Source organism: Mauremys mutica, chromosome 6 (assembly GCF_020497125.1).
Source record: "Mauremys mutica isolate MM-2020 ecotype Southern chromosome 6, ASM2049712v1, whole genome shotgun sequence".
Taxonomy (NCBI): Eukaryota; Metazoa; Chordata; order Testudines; family Geoemydidae; genus Mauremys; species Mauremys mutica.
The window spans coordinates 36,476,134-36,496,211 of record NC_059077.1 but is presented as its reverse complement, the minus strand read 5'-3'; the positions used below and the strand labels follow the sequence as shown (position 1 = coordinate 36,496,211).

Below are 20,078 nucleotides of genomic sequence, written 5' to 3'. Positions count from 1 at the left end.
AGCCTTCCCTACCCAGCCCTCCATACAGTTTTGCAACCCCGATGTGGCCCTTGGGCCAAAAAGTTTGCCCACCCCTGCTTTAGAGGAACAAATCCACCAAATTGTATCTCTGAACTGCCCAGGAGAGAGCTGGATGTTGCAGAGCACATGGTTTTGGAAAAATCGGGGACTGGGATTATGTCAGGATCACACAGCAAGTAGTAACCAAGGCTGGTAGAAGCCAGAGTGGGGCTGTAGACAGGCTGCTGGGGTCAGAGCTGCTGAACCAGGGCTGTGAGCACACAGACACACTCAGGGGGTGCAACCTGCATGCTGGTAGGCTGGTTGTGAGCAGCCCAGATTGGGAGCTACAACAGCAAAGCATTGGGAGGCACCCAAATTACAGGGCAGACAGTGACAACCCTTCATGGTCTGGATTGAACCTCAGAATGTGATGATACATCATCTTGCTTCTTTCCAAACTCAAAGGAAACATTTATTGAAACTTTCTGAATCATTAGTAACAATTTGACCATCTCCATCTGGTAATGTGCTTATATCCCTACACCATTTCTAGAACTTCTTTAGTTCCTAATATTCTTTTTAAAAAAAACAAAACAAAAAAACCAAACCCTTTTTATTGTGCTTAGCCCTCCCAGCTATGGATTTTTCCCTGTCTTCCCTTCGCTTTCCTTATCGCTTTTCTACACTTCATAACTTCTAATTTCTATTGATTGCTACCTATCTCTAAATTGCCTACTCCACTTCAACACTGAATCAGGATGGACTTTTAACCCAAGTTTTCCTTTCTTGATTGTGGAATCTTTGTCCATCCAATAAACTCTACTTAAAGAACTCCAAGTTTCTCTCTACTTTTTTCTCTCCCAATTGACATCACTCATAATTTTCCTCATCTTGGTCCCTACCCAAACACCAACATCTAGTCCAGTGATTGATTAATCTCCCGTAATGAGGATCAACATAGCATTCCCTAATGTTGGATACAGTACCTTCTACAGTAGACTTTTTTTTAATAACTGGACTGAAGTTTTATTACTGGCAGTGTGAGACCTCTAGCATATGTCCCCCAAATCCATCTTTCCCCATAACATCATGATTTCTTTAACACCTTACTCATCTGTCTGCAACAAGGCACTCATGCTGTGGGCATGCCACCTCACACCTCTTCTACCCACTTTTTTCCTGAAGAGGTTATAGTGAATGGTTTCAGTCATGCCAAGTATAAGTATATATCAGCTTGAAAAAGAGGTGACTCAGGGGGGATATGATAGAGATATGGAAAATCATAAGTGGTATAGAGAAAGTAAATGTTGTTTACTCCTCCTAATACAAGAACAAGGAGCCACCAAATGAAATTAATAGGTAGCAGGTTTAAAACAAACACAATGTATTCTTTGCACAATGCAGTGTCAGCCTCTGGAACTCCTTGCCAGAGGGTGTTGTGAAGTCCAATAGTATAAGGGGGTTCAAAAGGGAGCTAGATAGATTCATGGAAGATAGATCCATCAACAGCTATTAGCCAGGATGGGCAGGAATAGTGTCCCTAGCCTCTGTTTGCTAGAAGCTGGCACTGGGTGACAGGGCATGGATCACTTAATAACCTGTCTGTTCATTTCCTTTGGGGCACCTGCCATTGGCCACTGTCAGAGGACTGGATACTGGGCTGGATGGATCTTTGGTCTGACCCAGTATGGCTCTTTTTATGTTATGTTTTTCCTCATCAAGGAGAATTTGATTCCTTTCATTACCCAGACTGCTAGCATTGATATATAAGCAATTGAAAAACTTCTCCTCTTGGCATTCTTTGCCACATCAATACAATTTGTTCTATAATGCTTTGAGGTTGAGGTTTTGCCTCCTTAACACTCTCCCACTGTGTTTGTTAGTAATTTAATACCCTCCTAGCTGCTCCAGCTAATCTCTAGTTAAGAAACTTCACCCCCCTACTTGTGAGGGGTGACCTGAGACTGACCTTGAAATATACAGCCAGTCAAAACTCAGCTCTTTGTGTTTATTTAATTAATCATGAAGAATTTTAAATTTGATCACCTTCAATCACATTAATTTGATATTTCCAAAAAGTAATCTTACACTGATGTATTTAAATAATTTTGACCATTGAATAAGGAGCTAGGAACCACTACTAAGGAGCTGGCACCATGAATAATGTACTGGGAATAAGGAACTAACTTCAGCCTCATTTGTTTTAAGTTATGGTAACACTTTACAAACTTTTGTCCATTTCCCCACAGTTAGGCTCACAAGTCGGGTAAATTTGTAGGCCCAGTTATAATAGACCCACCAGGAACAGCCAAGCACATGTTATATCAGACACTGACAAAAACTAACATAGATAGAACAGGCAACGTGTGAGCAGCTGTTAGCACCTTTCTAACCTGGGTGAGACAAGGGGAGGCTATGTCGTTTCGGAGGGCGAGGGCAGTGTGCTTCTAACCGGGGGTAAATTAAAATACCCTTACCAGAAAACTCAGCAACGGGGCTTCTAACTCAGCTGAGCGGCTTGAGTTCACTCCTGCTCCGCCTTCAGCGCGAGCTGCTCCCTCCGGGCTCCACTTGTACTTGGGACAGTGCACGGCTACGTGTGACGTGTTGTGCCGTAACCCCCCTCTTATGCATAGCGCCCCCTCCCACTACACTCCCCCCCGGCTGCCCAGGCGTTGTGCTGGGAGCCAAGGCGATGCATGGGTCCCTACGTCCTGCCCTTGCCCCTCCAATCAGGGAGCGATGCGGTGTCACGTGCTCCCTCTGCAGCCCAATGAGGGGGCAGCACCGTGGGGGCCCTAATTCAAACTCTTCTTCGGCTCCGCCTTCTCTTGTGTATTGTCGGGTTTCCGTGGAGACAGCGGGGCCTACCGGGCCATGGAGCCGCGACTGGTGGGCCCCGGGCCCTACCGGGCAACCCGGCTGGTAAGTGCCCGGCCGGGTCCCGCAGCGTCTGGTCGTGCCAGGGCATCGAGCTCGGCACAGCCCCCCTCGCAGCTGCGCTCCGGCCTCGCGCCCCCCAGTGCGCCTGCCTCGGACCGCTCCCCAGAGCCCCCCGATCCCGCCGCCCCCCCCGAGCGGTCCCCCGAGCCCCCCCGGCCCCACCGAGCGGCTCCCGGAGACTGGCCTCCCGGCCTCGTCCCCGCCCCCCTGCCTCCGAGTGGTCACCGGAGACTGGCCCCCCCAGCCTCGTGCCCCCCGGCCTCGCCCCCTCCCCCGCGAGCGGTCCCTGGAGACTGGCCCTCCGATCTCGCGCTCCCCGGCCTCGCCCCCATCCCCCTGCCCCCGAGCGGCTCCCGGAACCCCCTGTCTGGCCCCCCAAGGGGTACCCGGAGCCCCCCCCCCAGCGTTCCGCAGTTGCAGATACCTCCTGAGAGAGCTCCCCACCCCCAGTCCTTCGGTCTGGTCCCCGAAGCCCTCTCTAGTCCCCCTCCCCCGTCTGCCTCTTTCCCTCTCTAGTCTGTCTTCAGTCGCCCCGCTTCTGCCATATCTTGGCCACCTCCCCACCAGTTCAAGGGCTGCTATTTGGAGTCTCCTTGGTCCCTTCCTCTACCTGGAGCCTTATTTCTGCCCCCTGCTATCCCAGCCCCCAAAAGGCATCTCAGGGCTAGCTGGATCATAGCCCAGTAACTTCACCTCCTGGCACTGAGCCCCAAAATACTGACACACACTTAGAGAGTCCTGTAGCACCTTATAGACTAACAGACGTATTGGAGCATGAGCTTTCGTGGGTGAATACCCACTTCGTCAGATGCTAGGTCAATGGAGGAGTTCTTCCAACATTGTGGAATCTATGCTGGGGGTTAGGTCAGTTTAACTGTTACACAGTTGCATCCGATGAAGTGGGTATTCACCCACGAAAGCTCATGCTCCAATACGTCTGTTAGTCTATAAGGTGCCACAGGATTCTTTGCTGCTTCTACAGATCCAGACTAACACGGCTACCCCTCTGATACTTGACACACACTTGTACACTCACACCCTGCTTTGCTGCCTAGATCACAGCCCATACCCGTTCCTCTTCCACGGGATCTGTTGGACTGTGAGCTCTTACAGGAGAGAAAAGGAAGTGACACGAAGAAGGATGTTCAAGGTTTTATAAGAGCAGATGGGCATGTGACCTATAGTGAGCTCTTCCTTATGCACAAATTTACACCAGTTTAACTAAGGCTGTCTATAGCAACACAACTGCAGTGCTGCAGCTATGCTGCTGTAGTGCTTCAGTGTGGACACTCGCTACAGTGATCGAAGTCGCTTTAGTTAATCCACCTCCCTGAGAGGTAGTAGCTAGGTCAATGGAGTAGTTTTTCCAACATTGCGGAGTCTATGATGGGGGTTAGGTCAGTTTAACTGTTACACAGGCGTGTGGGTTTTTCACACCCCTATGTGACGTAGCTTGGTCAACCTAACTTTTTAGTGTAGACCTGGCCTTAGGGCTAGTGTACACTACAGCAACTGAAGGAACACAGAGTCTGTCACTGTAGTAGCTCACCTCCCCCAGGACATAGTAGCGAGGGTGATAGAAGAATTTCTATGTTGCGGGGTTTAGGTGGGCATAGCTGTGGTGCTCAGGACTTTTGATGACCCAAGTGTCATAGCTACGTCACTCAAAGTTTTAAGTGTAGACCAGGCCTAAAAATGCGTGTGTGTCTGTGTGTGTGTGTGTGTGTTTGTTTTAAACTGATTTACTTAAACCGGTGCAAATGCCTCTGCTCCTATTTCAGTTTAAGGGCCGTTTATATTGATTTTAGTTTAAGCCTGACTGGAATAAATCACTCTGAAAGTGAGTGCCTTCATAGGCTTTTACATTAGTTTCACTACATGGATTTTTAAACTAATTTTAAGTTAAGCTGGTGTAGCTTTCTCATGTAGTTGTACCCTAAGGTATAACTTTCAGAATGTATTAAATGAGGAGTTGATAGAGAATATTTGTTAAATAGAGCGTGGAGTAAACTATGTTCAGCAGATTTATTTAACTTGCTTGGGCCATGGCATTGGAGATGTAGCAGTGTAAGTATTTTTCATTCTGTCTAGTGGTTTTAGTCTTCAGGCTAACAACAAAACTTTGGCAATAGTTGTGACATGATTGATAACTTCAGTATCTGAATATTTGCAGTTTTATTTTGTATCCATTAAAACCAATGCCTGCAAAATGCTCTAACTGTATTGGTATTGATTTCATATACATCATTTCACCCTTAAAGATTATTTTTAGAGCTCCTGTAATTGTATCTTTCTCTCCCCCAACCCCCTCTTTTCCAGTGGAATGAGACCATTGAACTCTTTCGTGAAGGGATGCCATTACGGAGGCATCGTAGTCTTTTCAAAAACTATGAGTGTTGCTTCAAAGCCTCAGAGGCAGTAGACTGGTTACATGAGCTGCTCAGATGTAACCAAAACTTTGGCCCAGAAGTGACACGTAATCAAACAATTCAGCTGCTTAAAAAATTTCTGAAAAATCATGTTATTGAAGATATCAAAGGACGATGGGGCAAGGAAGACTTTGAGGACGACAGTCATTTATATAGGTAAATCATTGTATGATGTATCCTGGGTGAATTTTTAGTTCTTGTGAAAGTAAGGGATTAATGACATTAGTTAGGGGTTTTGCAAACCCACTTACTTTGTGCATCTTCTTATCTCTAAGCATGCTCACCAGTTATCTTTTTATTACAGTTCTGCTCTTCAGTAGACCCAGACATACTATGTTATTCTAATATTGGGAATGTTACTTGAAGCACCCTTGTATCTGAAGTTTTATTTTTTTTGAGCAACATATATAAAAACAGTTTCTAGTCACTCCCAAATAATCAGTAGTATACAAATTTGTTTTTTTGCTTACTGTGACCAATATTTTTACTAAATAAATCAAAACATACACTAAAGTCCCCAACCAACTAATGCTTATGCATGTGATTAATTATACATGCTTGAGTACTTCCCCTGGTGGACTCCTGACTACACTTCTAGAAAGTTTTGGTCCTCATTTGTCATGGGCATCTGGGAAAATCAACACCAGAGAGAACTCCATTGAGTTTCTTCTGGGTCTCTTTCTACCTCTTGGCCTTCAGCCCCCTAAATTCCTTACTCTGCTCTGATGTTCAGGAGCTTCTGCAGGGGCCATTTTTTCCAGCACCTTAGGGAGAGAAGAGACAGGTACTTTCTGAATCCGAATCCTTCTTGCACTGTTAGATATCGCTTAGCATGTGAACAAGACTCCACCATCCCTGTTTATCCTGAATTGCTCTTTGTGTGGCCTCTTTATTAAGTCCCATAAGTTTTCCCTTTCTGATTAGTGTTCAATGGAGGGATTCTTTTAGTTGATCCATTTATGTGTTCCTCCAGCAGCCCAATAGCATACCAGCCCTGGTAGTTGTTCTGGCTTCATTCCTAAGCCATGTACCAAATATTTTTATTGTCTTTTTTGGATAACTTTAGACATAGAGGGTTGATGAACTCTGATTTTCAGCATTTGTTACAAATTCATTCCATTTATTACCTTGTATTTTCCTAAGGCATTTGCTTTTGAAGGCATTTTGATGTCTGTCTGTACCTTTCATGGGCTTTCAGCTTTCACATTCATGTGGTAAGATGGAAGTAACATTGGAATTGAAGGTTTGTAGTTTGGGTGGATTTTCAATGACCAGTTCTTGTTTAAACTAGAAAATGCAGCTGCAAGCTTGCTCATCATGATATTATTTCCTTCTGGAAACCCCCCATTGACTTCCATTCCTGGCAAGGTGTGTGAATTAATTCACTTCTTGTATTGCTTTGCCTTGTAAAGTAATGCTTGAGTGGGAGTTTCTGGAGTTCTTATTACACTTGTTTTTTCATAACTGATTAGTAACTTTGTCGTCTTTGCTATGCTGGACAGACTTGCAGTCCCTGGTTGCATGTTAGTAGAACTGTGGCTTAGAAGAGCTACTACCGTCCAAACACTGGGTAAAACTCAAATAAGCCTGGAGACTATTTATTGTTGGGTTAAAAAGAAATGTAGGTCATTAAAAATCACCCTTTCATTGAGACCATTTAGGAGGATGGGACAATTTTTTTTTAAATTCCCGTCATTGAGGCCCACTTCCTTAGCTACTTAAATTAATAACCATGGATTTATCTCTAGGAAATATCAAAGTGTCTATTTGTTGTGTGGAAGGGCTGAGATTACTCAGTGTGGACAGCTGTTCCTTGGTCCTGGTTTGAAATCATACCAAGAGATAAATAATATACAGATCCCATATTTTGATTGTTTACAAATAAAATATTTTATTGTGACATTTGGATATAAGACTGCTCTATCTTGACCTTTAACCACATTTGAGGAGCTCCAGAGCAAACTGGAAGATCACAAAACATTTAATTTCTAAGACGTATATAATTTTGGTTGAAAAAGATGTTGATAGGAAAATAACGCAGATGAAAAGATTGGAGAGGGGTTTGGACAAATTGATCTAGATGTGCAGGTCTCTATAAGGCAAAGGGGATATACATCTTCAATTAGCTTAGCTCAAAAATGAAATTTTTATAAATTACTGTGTAGATGGCATTTGACTCCAGTTAAGATGCATCATATTTTTTCTACTAGGGATGCACTCTGTTTGAGGGATTGCAGGGAAAGGGGAACATACACCTCTACCCTGATATAACACAAATTCGGATATAATGCGGTAAAGCAGCGCTCCAAGGGGGCGTGCTGTGGCAGATCAAAGCAAGTTCAACATAACATGGTTTCACCTATAGCGTGGTCAGATTTTTTTGGCTCCCGAGGACAGCGTTATATTGGGATAGAGGTGTACTTGCACATGTGGTGGTTGTGTCTAGGAATTAGATGGTTTGGGGAGGAAATTATTAAAGAGATTCATCTTATAGCAAAATGCCATCTTCTGAGAGATCCCCTGACCAGTTTCCTTAATGCTCCAGTAAGGTTCTACATTTTAAACAGAAATGACAAATTAATTTCTTTTTTTATTGTTAGCAGCAAGACTTTGTATTGGAAAATTTTTATTGGTGTACCAATGCCCAGCAGGATTCCATCTAACTCTGGACCTCCAGAGCTTGGTCACCATCTCTGGGGGGAAAAAAAGTTCTGGATGAAAACACCTTCCAAATTGCGCTCTTTCTTTCTTCCACCCACCACTCCCTCTCTCCCATGGTAATGCTATATTATCTGGTCAGCCTGAAGGACACCTACTTTCATGCCTCAATTTATCTCTGGCATTGACAGTCCTTCCCTTTGACTTAGGAGAATATTTCAGTTTGTCTCCCTCTTCTTCCCACTTTTACTTTTCAGGCTTCCACCAAGACCCTGGTAGTATTGCAAGGGCATATATCTATACCCTTATTTTGACAATGTTCTCATCCATGCCTTCTCTGAGTCCCAGGAGATTCACTCTCAGGACAGTGTTCTTCAGTATTTTTGTTTCCATGGCTTCCTGATGAATCTGCAAAGCTCTCTCCCCTACCCTGGTAATACTGCACCAGGGAGTGGTGGTATATATTTAAATTTGGCAAAGCAGATTGGGAGCCCTGTTCCAGGTTCTTATTTCCTCTCTTGTCTTGGTAAAGGCTATTTTTCATTTGCCAGGCCATTTCATAACCTGTGTGGACATAGTCTCTTGGGCTTGCTGCTTGCCTTCACCTTGTTGGTTTGGTCAGGTCCTCTCCTTCACTAGTCCTTCTCAAACTCCCTGCTAAGCTCCACTCAATCTCCTTGTGTAATGCTGGTGCCTTGTAGTGCAGTTCATTTCAGGATCAAGGAAAAGCTGATAGCAGGAGATGAAAAGGGATACTGGAGGGAGAGGAAGACAGATCAGGATCTCACATGTATCAGGCTGGAGTCCTTGCTAGTGCAGCGCTGATGGTCAAAAGTTGCCCCCACTTGGTGTCATGATGAAAATCCTTCTATTATGTAAAAGCAGCAAAGAATCCTGTGGCACCTTATAGACTAAGACGTTTTGCAGCATGAGCTTTCGTGGGTGAATACCCACTTCTTTGGATGCAAGCCGAAGAAGTGGGTATTCACCCACGAAAGCTCATGCTGCAAAACGTCTGTTAGTCTATAAGGTGCCACAGGATTCTTTGCTGCTTTTACAGATCCAGACTAACACGGCTACCCCTCTGATACTTCTATTATGTGTGCAGTTGGGGGAGGAAAGAAAGGAACTTCTACCACCAAGTCTTTTTTTTTTTTTTTAAAGGGCCCCCAATAGAGGCGATCGGCAGATTTGTCCATCCTTTTCTTATTTTGTCCACCAATTAGACCTAATTTTTTAAGCACCAAGTTTGGTCCATTGATTTCCGAGTCCCCATCTCCTCTTGTTTACTAGTCATATCTTAAAAGTCCTTGAGTAGTATCAGTAGAGCCTCTCTGTTTTTAAATTAATTGTCTTTTTTGTCTCCTCCTTACATCTTTTCTTAAACAGTCTTTTATAAGATCAGTGTGACAATTCATTAACCTTTACCTACTTTTCACCTGTTAGGCTCATAATTAAAGTAAGCCTGCTAGGTCCCAATTATTACATCATTATCAGTCAGGGGTCACCAAATGAAATTAATAGGCAGCAGCAATGTTCCCTCTAATTTTTTCCACCCATGTGTGGAATGAATTTTGTTATGTGCACCAATGTGTGCAGATGTGCGCCGCCAGTAGAAACAAAAAACCTAGCTATAATATATATTTTTAAAAAGTTACCATAGGGATAATTACTCCAGCCAGGAGAGGTTAGGCATTTTAGAAGTCACTACTCAAAGAGTTAAATTTAAGTGTAAGAGAGAAATAAAATTTATGAAATGCATAAACCAGTCAAAAAATAAAATAGCACTTTGAAAGAATAAAATTACAGAGAATACTTTTGGAATGCACATATATCAAGAAGTAACAACACAAATATGTGTTGGGCGGTGAGTGTGAAAGACTTTGTGTGTGTGTGTGTGAGACAGATGTGTCTCTCCCATCCCCACCGCAGCCCTGAGAGGAGAGGTGCCTCTCCCGGCCTCAGCCAGAGTTGAGAGGCGCCTCTCCTGGCTCCTATCTCATAGTGCTGGAAGGGACCCTGAAAGGTTATCGAGTCCAGCTCCCTGCCTTCACTAGCAGGACCAAGTACTGATTTTGCCCCAGATCCCTAAGTGGCCCCCTCAAGGATTGAGCTCACAACCCTGGGTTTAGCAGGCTAATGCTCAAACCACAGAGCTCTCCCTCCATTTGGAGGTTGGGGAGAGAGGCGCCTCTTCTTACTCCGCCCACCCCCCAAGCCTGCCAAACCCATATCACCTCACCCCACAGCCCCTACCCTCCACATTCTTCACGCTCACCTGTGTGCTGCCTGCCCGGCTGGTGCGCAGCCCTTGATGGCCTCGTGTGTGGCCACGAAGGCGTGCATCTTAGAGGGAACACAGCAGGTTTAAAACAAACATAAGAAAGTACTGAACTTCTTCACACAACACACAGTCAATCTGAGGAACTTGTTGTCAGGGGATGTTGTGAAGGCCAAAACTATAATCGGGATAAAAAAATTAGATAAGTTCATGGAGGATAGGTCCATCAGTGGCTATTAGCCAAGATGGTCAGGGACACAACTCTACACTCTGGGTGTTACCAAGGCTCTGACGGCCAGATGCTGGGACTGGATGACAGGAGATGGATCACTTGATAATTGCCTTGTTCTGTTCAATCCCTCTGAAGGCTCTGGCATTGGCCACTATTGGAAGACAGGACACTGGGCTAGATGGACCATTGGTCTGACCCAGTATGGCTATTCTTATGTACTGATGAACTTGGAATACTTTTTATTTTAAAGTATGCAGTAAGATTGTGACTTCTTCACAGCTTGTTTCTTCTTATTGCATGAAAACTCAGTTATACTGAGAAATGTCTTTTCTACATTGTATCTTATAATATACATGATAATGGTTCAGGTTAACTAACACTGCATGTTTCAATGTATAACTATATTGATCGATCCATGTTATAGTTAGATCCATGTTATAGTTGCATGGATACAAAAATGTGGATCCGCATCTGATCCACAAGAATCAACTTGTATCCAACCCGTGATCCACAGTCTCTCTTCTATTTGCATCTGCACAGTACCTGCAGCAGCACACTATCTCACAGTGCCTTTATGGCTTAATAATTGTGCATACTATTATTATTGTTGATTGATGTTTAAAACAACAACAAACAATCTTATTATACAACAGGCATCAGAACAAATAGCCTTTTACATTAAAAATAATAAAATGTCTCCAGTCAATATTGCTCAAAATCACAAACTGAACTATAAAATAAGTCTCCTGCCTATTTAGATCGATTTATAAAGTCATCACCCTTAGCACTCAGTAAGCCCAGTTTCTTTGCACCAGCCACTATACTATCACAGGGCTACAGTATTTAATTTTTGCCACAGCTTCCTAGGATTGAGCCTTGGCACCTCTCAGCTTGGCACGTCATCCTCCTAGAGGGGTTGTGAGGAGCAATGACAGGTGCTCTGTGATTCCATGAGTTTCCCCATGTGGGTGCAGGAGGGGGGTGCAAAGTTTAGGAGTGAAGGGAGCACAGGAGGGAGGGTGTAGGGTCACAAGAGGGGGGTGAAGGTGCTCTCTGGCTGGCTGCCCAAACACTGCTTAATTTGTGCTGTATCAGGTCAGTTGGAGAAGGAGGCAGCTGTTTCTTCAAAGTAAGTCAGTATGGCTTCCCTCTCTGACCTGATATGACAATGAAGTCAGGAAAGGTTTTCTAAATTGCTTGGCTGCTTAAACTGTGGCAATAGGAGCATATGTGATTTTACTTCCTGTCTTGATCTATCACTTCCCCTTTCTCTGTATATGAAGGGTGAGGGAATATGGGATCTGGAAGGTGGGAAAGGCAGCCTCATAGTCTGAGATTCAGACAGTTGTTTCACTGCCTTTTGAGACCCTATATTTAGAACTCTGCATAGATACAAAATTTGTATTTGTGTCCGATCTGCAAAAATGGTCCACGGATATAAAGTGGATATCTATGCATTTGCAGGGCTCTCGTTATAGTATCACTTTAACATGTGACAGAAGTATATACAAATACTCTTGTAACAAACTAATCTCCACTCAACTCATTTCTTAATTAACTGTAATTTATCTTGTGACATTTTGTGACCTAAGCATTTTTCCCTGTTGAAAAGACCTTCTTTTGAGTGCTGAAAATTGTCCTTTCACATTCATGTCCTCTTTTCAAATATCTTAAAGCAGTTTTGATTCTGTCTGTAGTTGGATTTTTTTTAAACAAGATTACAAGTCTCCTTGATAAATGCAATTCTGTTGATATAGTACACTTGGATTCTCCAAGGCATTTGACTTGGTACATCATGGCATTCTGATTAAAAAAAATCTTGCATTATATGGATTTAATAGTGGACACATTAGAGGGATTAAAAACTGGCTTGCTGACAAATCTCAGTGTCAATGAGGGGGCCATTTCTAGAAGGCTTTCTACTTGGTCCAACAGTTTTTTTTTTTTTTAAAACTTTTTTTATCAGCTATCTAGATGATGGTATAAAATCTTTGCTGATAAAGTGGGCGCATGATACTGATTAGTGGAATTGTAAAGGAGGACAGATTACTGTAGCAGAGTGATCTGAATCACCTGGCAAAATGGTCACAATCTAACAAAATGCATTTTTAGTACAGCTAAATGCAAGGTAATATATCTGGGAATCAAGAATTCAGGTTATACTTAAGGGCGCAAGACGCTGTATTAGAAAGGAGTGACTCATGGCTTGTCTTCACTACAGCACTAAATCGGTACTGCTGGATCGATGCAGCGGCATTGATTTAGTGGGTCTGGTGAAGACGCTATAAATTGACAGGAGAGCGTCTCCTGCTCACATAGCGCAGTGTAGGTACTGTGTTAAGTCAATGTAAGTTACATCACTCAGGGGGATGGGTTTTTTTACACCCCTGAGTAATGTAACTTACCTCGACTTAAGCAGTAGTGTAGACAAGGCCTCAGAGAAAAACTTGTAGAAAATTGCCTTAGCATGAGTTCCCAGTGTGGTGTCATGGCAAAAAGGACTAATCTGATTCTTGCATGTATAGAGGGGAATATCAAGTAGAAGAAGGGAATTGATATTTTGTCTCAGTATGCAGCATTGGTAAGATTGCTGCTAGGATACTATGTGCTGATCTGGTGTCTGGGCTTCAAGAAGGATGTGGAAATGCTGGAGAGAGTTCAAAGGAGGGGCCACAAAAATGATCCTAGAGCTGGAAAACATATGATTTGAGGCTTAAGGAGTTCAACTTATTCAGCTTATTGGGGGGAAAAAAAAATTTGAGAGGTTACCACATTGCTATGTTTTAGGTACTTACACATGGAAAACATTTTGGTAGTGAGGGGTTTTAAATCTTGCTGACAGAGGCATAAGAAAAATTAATGTCTAGAAGCTGAACAAATTTAGTCTTGAAATAAGATGCAATTTCCTAATTATTAGGGCAATCAGACATTGGAAAACCTTACCAGTGGAAGTGGTACAATCAATTGGAGTCTTTTGGGTGGTTGTGGTGGTATGTCTACACTGCAGTTAAACACTTGGGGCCTCAGGCTACAGAGCTGTAAAATTGTGGTGTAGATGTTAAGGCTGGAGCCCAAGAAGAGTGGGTGGAGAGTCACAGAACCTGGACTCCAGCTGTAGCCTAAAATTTTGCACTGCAATTTTACAGCCCCATAGCCCAAGCCAGAGTCATCTGACATGAGCCAGCTGGGGGTGTTGAATTGTAGACATACCCTTAGACAAGATTAGGAATCTTTTAAAAAGATAAACTCTAATGCATTTTCTAGGGGAAATTCCTCAGCCTGTGTGTGCAAGCAGTTGAGCCAGATAGTCGTGATGGTCTCCTCTGGCCTTGGAATCTGTAACTCTATGAATCCCCCAGTTCATCTCCTTCCTTCCTGAGCCTCCTCTTCATGGGGAGTACAGGAATGCTTGCATGGCCCTCAGCATGCTCATAACCCTTGCAGCATTGCATTAAAGACCATGACTGTCAAGTTTTATACTTCAGGGCTTCAACTGGCCACCTGCACTGGGCAGGAAGGAATTTTATTTCCTGCAATTGACCAGATATACTCAGAATTATTCATCAGATTTGGGGTTGGGGAGAGATTTTTCTCAGGTCAGATTGGCAGGGACCTTGGATTTTTTCCACCTTCCCCTGTAGCATGGGGCGCGGATCACCTGGCTAGGGTAGGGGTAGTCAATAGGTGGACTGAGGGCCAAATCCGGACTGCCAGATGTTTTTTTAATTGACCCCAAAGTCTTTTTATGTAGTACTTATTATTATTTTATTATTTATTATTTTTCTGTGGACTCTGGACCTTGACTATACCTTGACCAAGAAATTTGGACCTTTAAAAAAATAAATTAATTACCCTTGTGCGATAGTCATCTGGTCATATCTCAGTTAATCAATTCCATGCCATTGTGAATGCCTCGGTGATTGATGGCAACTTAGTTTGTCCTGTTTTCTGCTTGTGATACACAACAACTTAGTCTCCCAAGGACTGAAATGCTTTGCTCTAACTAAAGTCTTTGGGCTCAATATAGGGGTATTTGGGTGAAATGTGATGGCTTGTGATATGTGGTAGGTCAGCCTAGTTCAGGGGTTCTCAAACTGGGGGTGCAGACCTCTCGGGGGTTGCGAGGTTATTACATGGGGGGTTGCAAGATGTCAGCCTCCACCTCAAACCCCATTTTGCTTCCAGCATTTATAATGGTGTTAAATATATAAAAAAGTGTTTTTATTTTATATGGGGGCGGGTGCACTCAGAGGCTTGCTATGTGAAAGGGGTCACCAGTACAAAAGTTTGAGAACTACTGGCCTAGTTAAACTAATGATCCCTTCTAGCCTTAAACTCTGTGAAATATTGATGGCACTCTCTTGGCTCTAGTGGGTATTCAGTTCTTATCCTTAAGTGCCCAATATATTTTGTGTTTTCTGCTTAATATTTGCAGAGAGGAAAGTCAGCTAGGCAATTTTTGAGTGAAATCAAGAATTTTGCATGATTTCTTCTTGAATAGACACAATCTTTCTTCAAATATGCTTGATATTTTTTTTGACTTGTTTTAAGCCATTTATGACTGTGGAGTTTGGATTTCAAGTACCCAACCATGCTCTAAACCAACTTTAGCTTTCCATCTTTATTTTTCAGTATATTTAATATCCTGGGAGCTCCCTCTGGTGGACTTGTCTTAATGCTGCTTTGCAACTATATATCTTCAGCTATAATGGTGTAGGTAGGGGTGAAAAAGAGGTGGATGTACCGATGTTCCTTTTTTTAATTGAATCAACAAATACTACACAAATTTGGGGGGCAGTATTCACTTTTATACTTTTTATATAAACTGTTAAATCGATCCTTTTTGTGGTGACTTTCAGTGATACAGTATGTAAGACCATTATGGAAAGATGTAAAGGGTAGTCTTCCATTTCTGTTTTATAGGAGTGGAGAAAATAAGTGAGTAAACTCTGACTAAAACTTCTAGGCACATGGTCAAATCCCTAAATTGCTCATGAAATTAAGCCACCAAAAATATGAATATTAAGTACAGCCTAATGCAAGAGAATACTTATCTTTCTGTATTGGCAAATACCCTATGGTTTATACATCAGTATGTCCTCACTGGTTGGCACAACTTGAGGCTTCAGTGCTGTTGGGTGTAATATTTCAGTGTGGTGTATAAAAGCATTGACACCTATAGGTTTTGCAGTTTCTGGAATCTGGGAAGTTGCATTTAAAGCTGCTCAGAAAAAAGACCAGCACCTCAGATAGATGGCTGGCTGGCATCTGGGAGGATTGTGGCAGCCCTTTCACTACTGGTGGCAGTGTGGCTGGCACTGTTCCCAGTCATCACTTCAGCCATAAACTGCTCTGGGGTGTTGTTTCCCTCTTTCCCACCCCTTCCCCCACCCAATACTCTCAGCTGAAGGCTTCACTAGCCCCAAAGGTCAGCCTTGGTTTGTTGTATCTAGGGTGCTTTCTATGAATATCGGTAATTAATCAGATTAACCATAACCATCTCAAAGCCTGCGGTGATCCGTCTGTTGGTTCCACGACCCCAACGGGTGACTTTGCCGAAAGCTGATCTCAGTGCTATCAGGAGGAAGTGAACAAGCCCACTAGTACCTCTTACTGTGAGAGAGATATGATAGCCTACTTTATCCTCCTTCCAGTGGGGAAGAGGTTAGAACTGGGGTGTGACAATCTTCCCTCACTGTACAAAATGCTGGTACCATTGTTTATTCATTGATAGAGCCAACTCCTGGCAGTCTGTTTCATTTCCTCATAGCCAGTGCTTCTGCCTATTGATCACTCTTCCTGAATCTATGGCTTCAGCAGGGAGGGCAGCAGGGACTATAGGAAGGGCAGAAGTGGGATTGCTGAAACAATGGATGAAATGGAGGTTCCTTGGAAGAAAGGAGGGAGAGAATTAGACAAAGACAGTAAGAAAAGTACTGCAGGCATGGTAATTTAAAACTCTAAAAATGATGTAGTAGCTGAAATACCAAAATGTTACATTAGTAGTGAGGGTATTAACTATATTGCTTGTAAGACATACAACTAGAGTTGTGAAATTTGTGTGGAGGAGGCTTTTGTTGTCTGTAGTGAGAGTTGGTGCCCTTCTTCGGATACTGCTAAACCAAGGGTAGGCAACCTATGGCACGCGTGCCAAAGGCAGCACACATGCTGATTTTCAGTGGCACTCACACTGCCCGGGTCCTGGCCACTGGCCCAGGGAGCTTTGCATTTTAATTTAATTTTAAATGAAGCTGCTTAAACATTTTAAAAACCTTATTTACTTTACATACAACCATAGTTTAGTTATATATTGTAGACTTATAGAAAGAGACCTTCTAAAAAAGGTTAAAATGTATTACTGGCACGCAAAACCTTAAATTAGAGTGAATAAATGAAGACTCAGCACATCACTTCTGAAAGGTTGCCGACCCCTGTGCTAAACCATCCCTGCCAAGGCTTTGCTATGTCTCTGGATCATAAAGATTCTTTTGAAGAGGGATTCTGGTGATGGTGGTTGTGACGTTAAACCCCATATTCTTCACGGAAATATGGTTGTGATGTGAATATGGTATGACTAAGAAATACTTTATGCAAGATGGCTTATGTAAGGTATCATTGGAAAGGTTATAGATTAATAGATTCATAGACTCTAGGACTGGAAGGGACCTCGAGAGGTCATCGAGTCCAGTCCCCTGCCCTCACGGCAGGACCAAATACTGTCTAGACCATCCCTGATAGACATTTATCTAACCTACTCTTAAATATCTCCAGAAATGGAGATTCCACAACCTCCCTAGGCAATTTATTCCAGTGTTTAACCACCCTGACAGTTAGGAACTTTTTCCTAATGTCCAACATAAATCTCCCTTGCTGCAGTTTAAGCCCATTGCTTCTTGTTCTATCATTAGAGGCTAAGGTGAACAAGTTTTCTCCCTCCTCCTGATGACACTCTTTTAGATATCTGAAAACTGCTATCATGTCCCCTCCCAGTCTTCTCTTTTCCAAACTAAACACACCCAATTCTTTCAGCCTTCCTTCGTAGGTCATGTTCTCAAGACCTTTAATCATTCTTGTTGCTCTTCCCTGGACCCTCTCCAATTTCTACACATCTTTCTTGAAATGTGGTGCCCAGAACTGGACACAATACTCCAGTTGAGGCCTAACCAGCGCAGAGTAGAACGGAAGAATGACTTCTCGTATCTTGCTCACAACACACTTGTTAATGCATCCTAGAACCATGTTTGCTTTTTTTGCAACAGCATCACACTGTTGACCCATATTTAGCTTGTGGTCCACTATAACCTCTAGATCCCTTTCTGCCGTTCTCCTTCCTAGACAGTCTCTTCCCATTTTGTATGTGTGAAACTGATTGTTCCTTCCTAAGTGGAGCACTTTGCATTTGTTTTTATTAAACTTCATCCGGTTTACCTCAGACTATTTCTCCAATTTGTCCAGATCATTTTGAATTATGACCCTGTCCTCCAAAGCAGTTGCAATCCCTCCCAGTTTGGTATCGTCCGCAAACTTAATAAGCGTACTTTCTATGCCAACATCTAAATCGTTGATGAAGATATTGAACAGAGCCGGTCCCAAAACAGACCCCTGCAGAACCCCACTTGTTATACCTTTCCAGCAGGATTGGGAACCATTAATAACTACTCTGAGTATGGTTATCCAGCCAGTTATGCACCCACCTTATAGTAGCCCCATCTAAATTGTATTTGCATAGTTTATCGATAAGAATATCATGCAAGACCGTATCAAATGCCTTACTAAAGTCTAGGTATACCACATCCACTGTTTCTCCCTTATCCACAAGACTCGTTATCCTATCAAAGAAAGCTATCAGATTGGTTTGACACGATTTGTTCTTTACAAATCCATGCTGGCTATTCCCTATCACCTTACCACCTTCCAAGTGTTTGCAAATGATTTCCTTAATTACTTGCTCCATTATCTTCCCTGGCACAGAAGTTAAACTAACTGGTCTGTAGTTTCCTGGGTTGTTTTTATTTCCCTTTTTATAGATGGGCACTATATTTGCCCTTTTCCAGTCTTCTGGAATCTCTCCTGTTTCCCATGATTTTCCAAAGATAATAGCTAGAGGCTCAGATACCTCCTCTATTAGCTCCTTGAGTATTCTAGGATGCATTTCATCAGGCCCTGGTGACTTGCAGGCATCTAACTTTTCTAAGTGATTTTTAACTTGTTCTTTTTTTATTTTATCTTCTAAACCTACCCTCTTCCCATAAGCATTCACTATGTTAGGCATTCCTTCAGACTTCTCAGTGAAGACTGAAACAAAGCAGTCATTAAGCTCTCTGCCATTTCCAAGCTTCCTGTTACTGTTTCTCCCTCCTCACTGAGCAGTGGGCCTACCCTGTCCTTGGTCTTCCTCTTGCTTCTAATGTATTGATAAAAAGTCGTCTTGTTTCCCTTTATTCCCATAGCTAGTTTGAGCTCATTTTGTGCCTTTTGCCTTTTTAATCTTGCCCCTGCATTCCTGTGTTGTTTGCCTATATTCATCCTTTGTAATCTGACCTAGTTTCCATTTTTTATATGACTCCTTATTATTTTTTAGATCATGACTTACTGAATGTGTTTATCCAATTTGTATGCATGTATCATTTTTGTATCTGAAGCTGGGAATATTGACCATGTCTCTGTATTTCAAATGTGCTACACTGGATGAAGCCAAACGATGTTAGTGGCTTATTAAAGAAATGCTTCCGAGCAAGTGGGGGGAAGATTTAAAAGAGGGATAATGACAACATGAAGGGTCCTTACTCTCCCTACAACAACACACCTGAAATACCTGAGGAAAAAAGACAGAACAGTGAGAATTGATGGTCCCACGCTAAGATCTTTAGCCTGTGTATGAAAACCTGGGAGAGCCAAGGCAACTTGTGCCTTAAGAATCTGCCAGCCTGTTTATCACTCAGGACGAGAATTTGTTAATTTGTATCTTTCCTATCTAATGTGTTAAGCTCAGTCTGTGGCTTTTGTTTATTGATGAAGGTAATCTGCTTTATTCTTTTTGCAATCTCTTTAACCACTTAAAATTCACCTTTTATAGTTAATAAACTTATTTCTTATTTATAATAAAACCCAGTTTATGTAATTTCTACCTGGGAGGGCAAGAAGTCATGCACATCTCTCTTCACATTGAGGAAGAGGTTGGATTTTTATGAGCTTGTGCTGTGCAGATTTTTCTACACAGTGCAAGACAAACACAAAATAATACTATCTCCCAAAAGGGGTGTGCACGTGAGTGCTGAGCAAGTCCTCTCACACAGAACTGACTTCAGTCTGTGATTGCAGCGGTGTGTGCGTGTGAAAATCCCTTTGAAAATCAATGAAAATGTTTGATCAGTTGGGGAGAGGGTAGTGAATTTTGGGGAAAATTTCTCAGTCCCTCTAGTTAGGCCTGCCCCCTACAGGAGGGGGACATTTTAAGTTCTTTGTTAGCTGGCACTTCTGTGGAAGCTTCCTCTTGGTTGTAGGGACTGTGCATGGGCAGTCAGGCTTAATG

At 42.7% G+C, this 20,078-nt stretch overlaps 1 protein-coding gene across 2 annotated transcripts in view; it reads left to right on the top strand.

The window, feature by feature from the left end:
• The first annotated feature begins 2,793 nt into the window (after positions 1–2,793).
• Positions 2,794–20,078, top strand: part of DEPDC1B (DEP domain containing 1B) — a 58,775-nt gene continuing 41,490 nt past the window's right edge. Inside the window, exons 1-2 of one of the 2 annotated variants that reach the window (XM_045020066.1) lie at positions 2,794–2,928; positions 5,266–5,531. In XM_045020066.1, coding sequence (XP_044876001.1) covers positions 2,881–2,928; positions 5,266–5,531 — 314 coding nt within the window. In that variant the 5' untranslated portion in view covers positions 2,794–2,880. The remainder of the gene's footprint in view (positions 2,929–5,265; positions 5,532–20,078) is intronic. The other variant, XM_045020068.1, reaches the window with a different exon arrangement.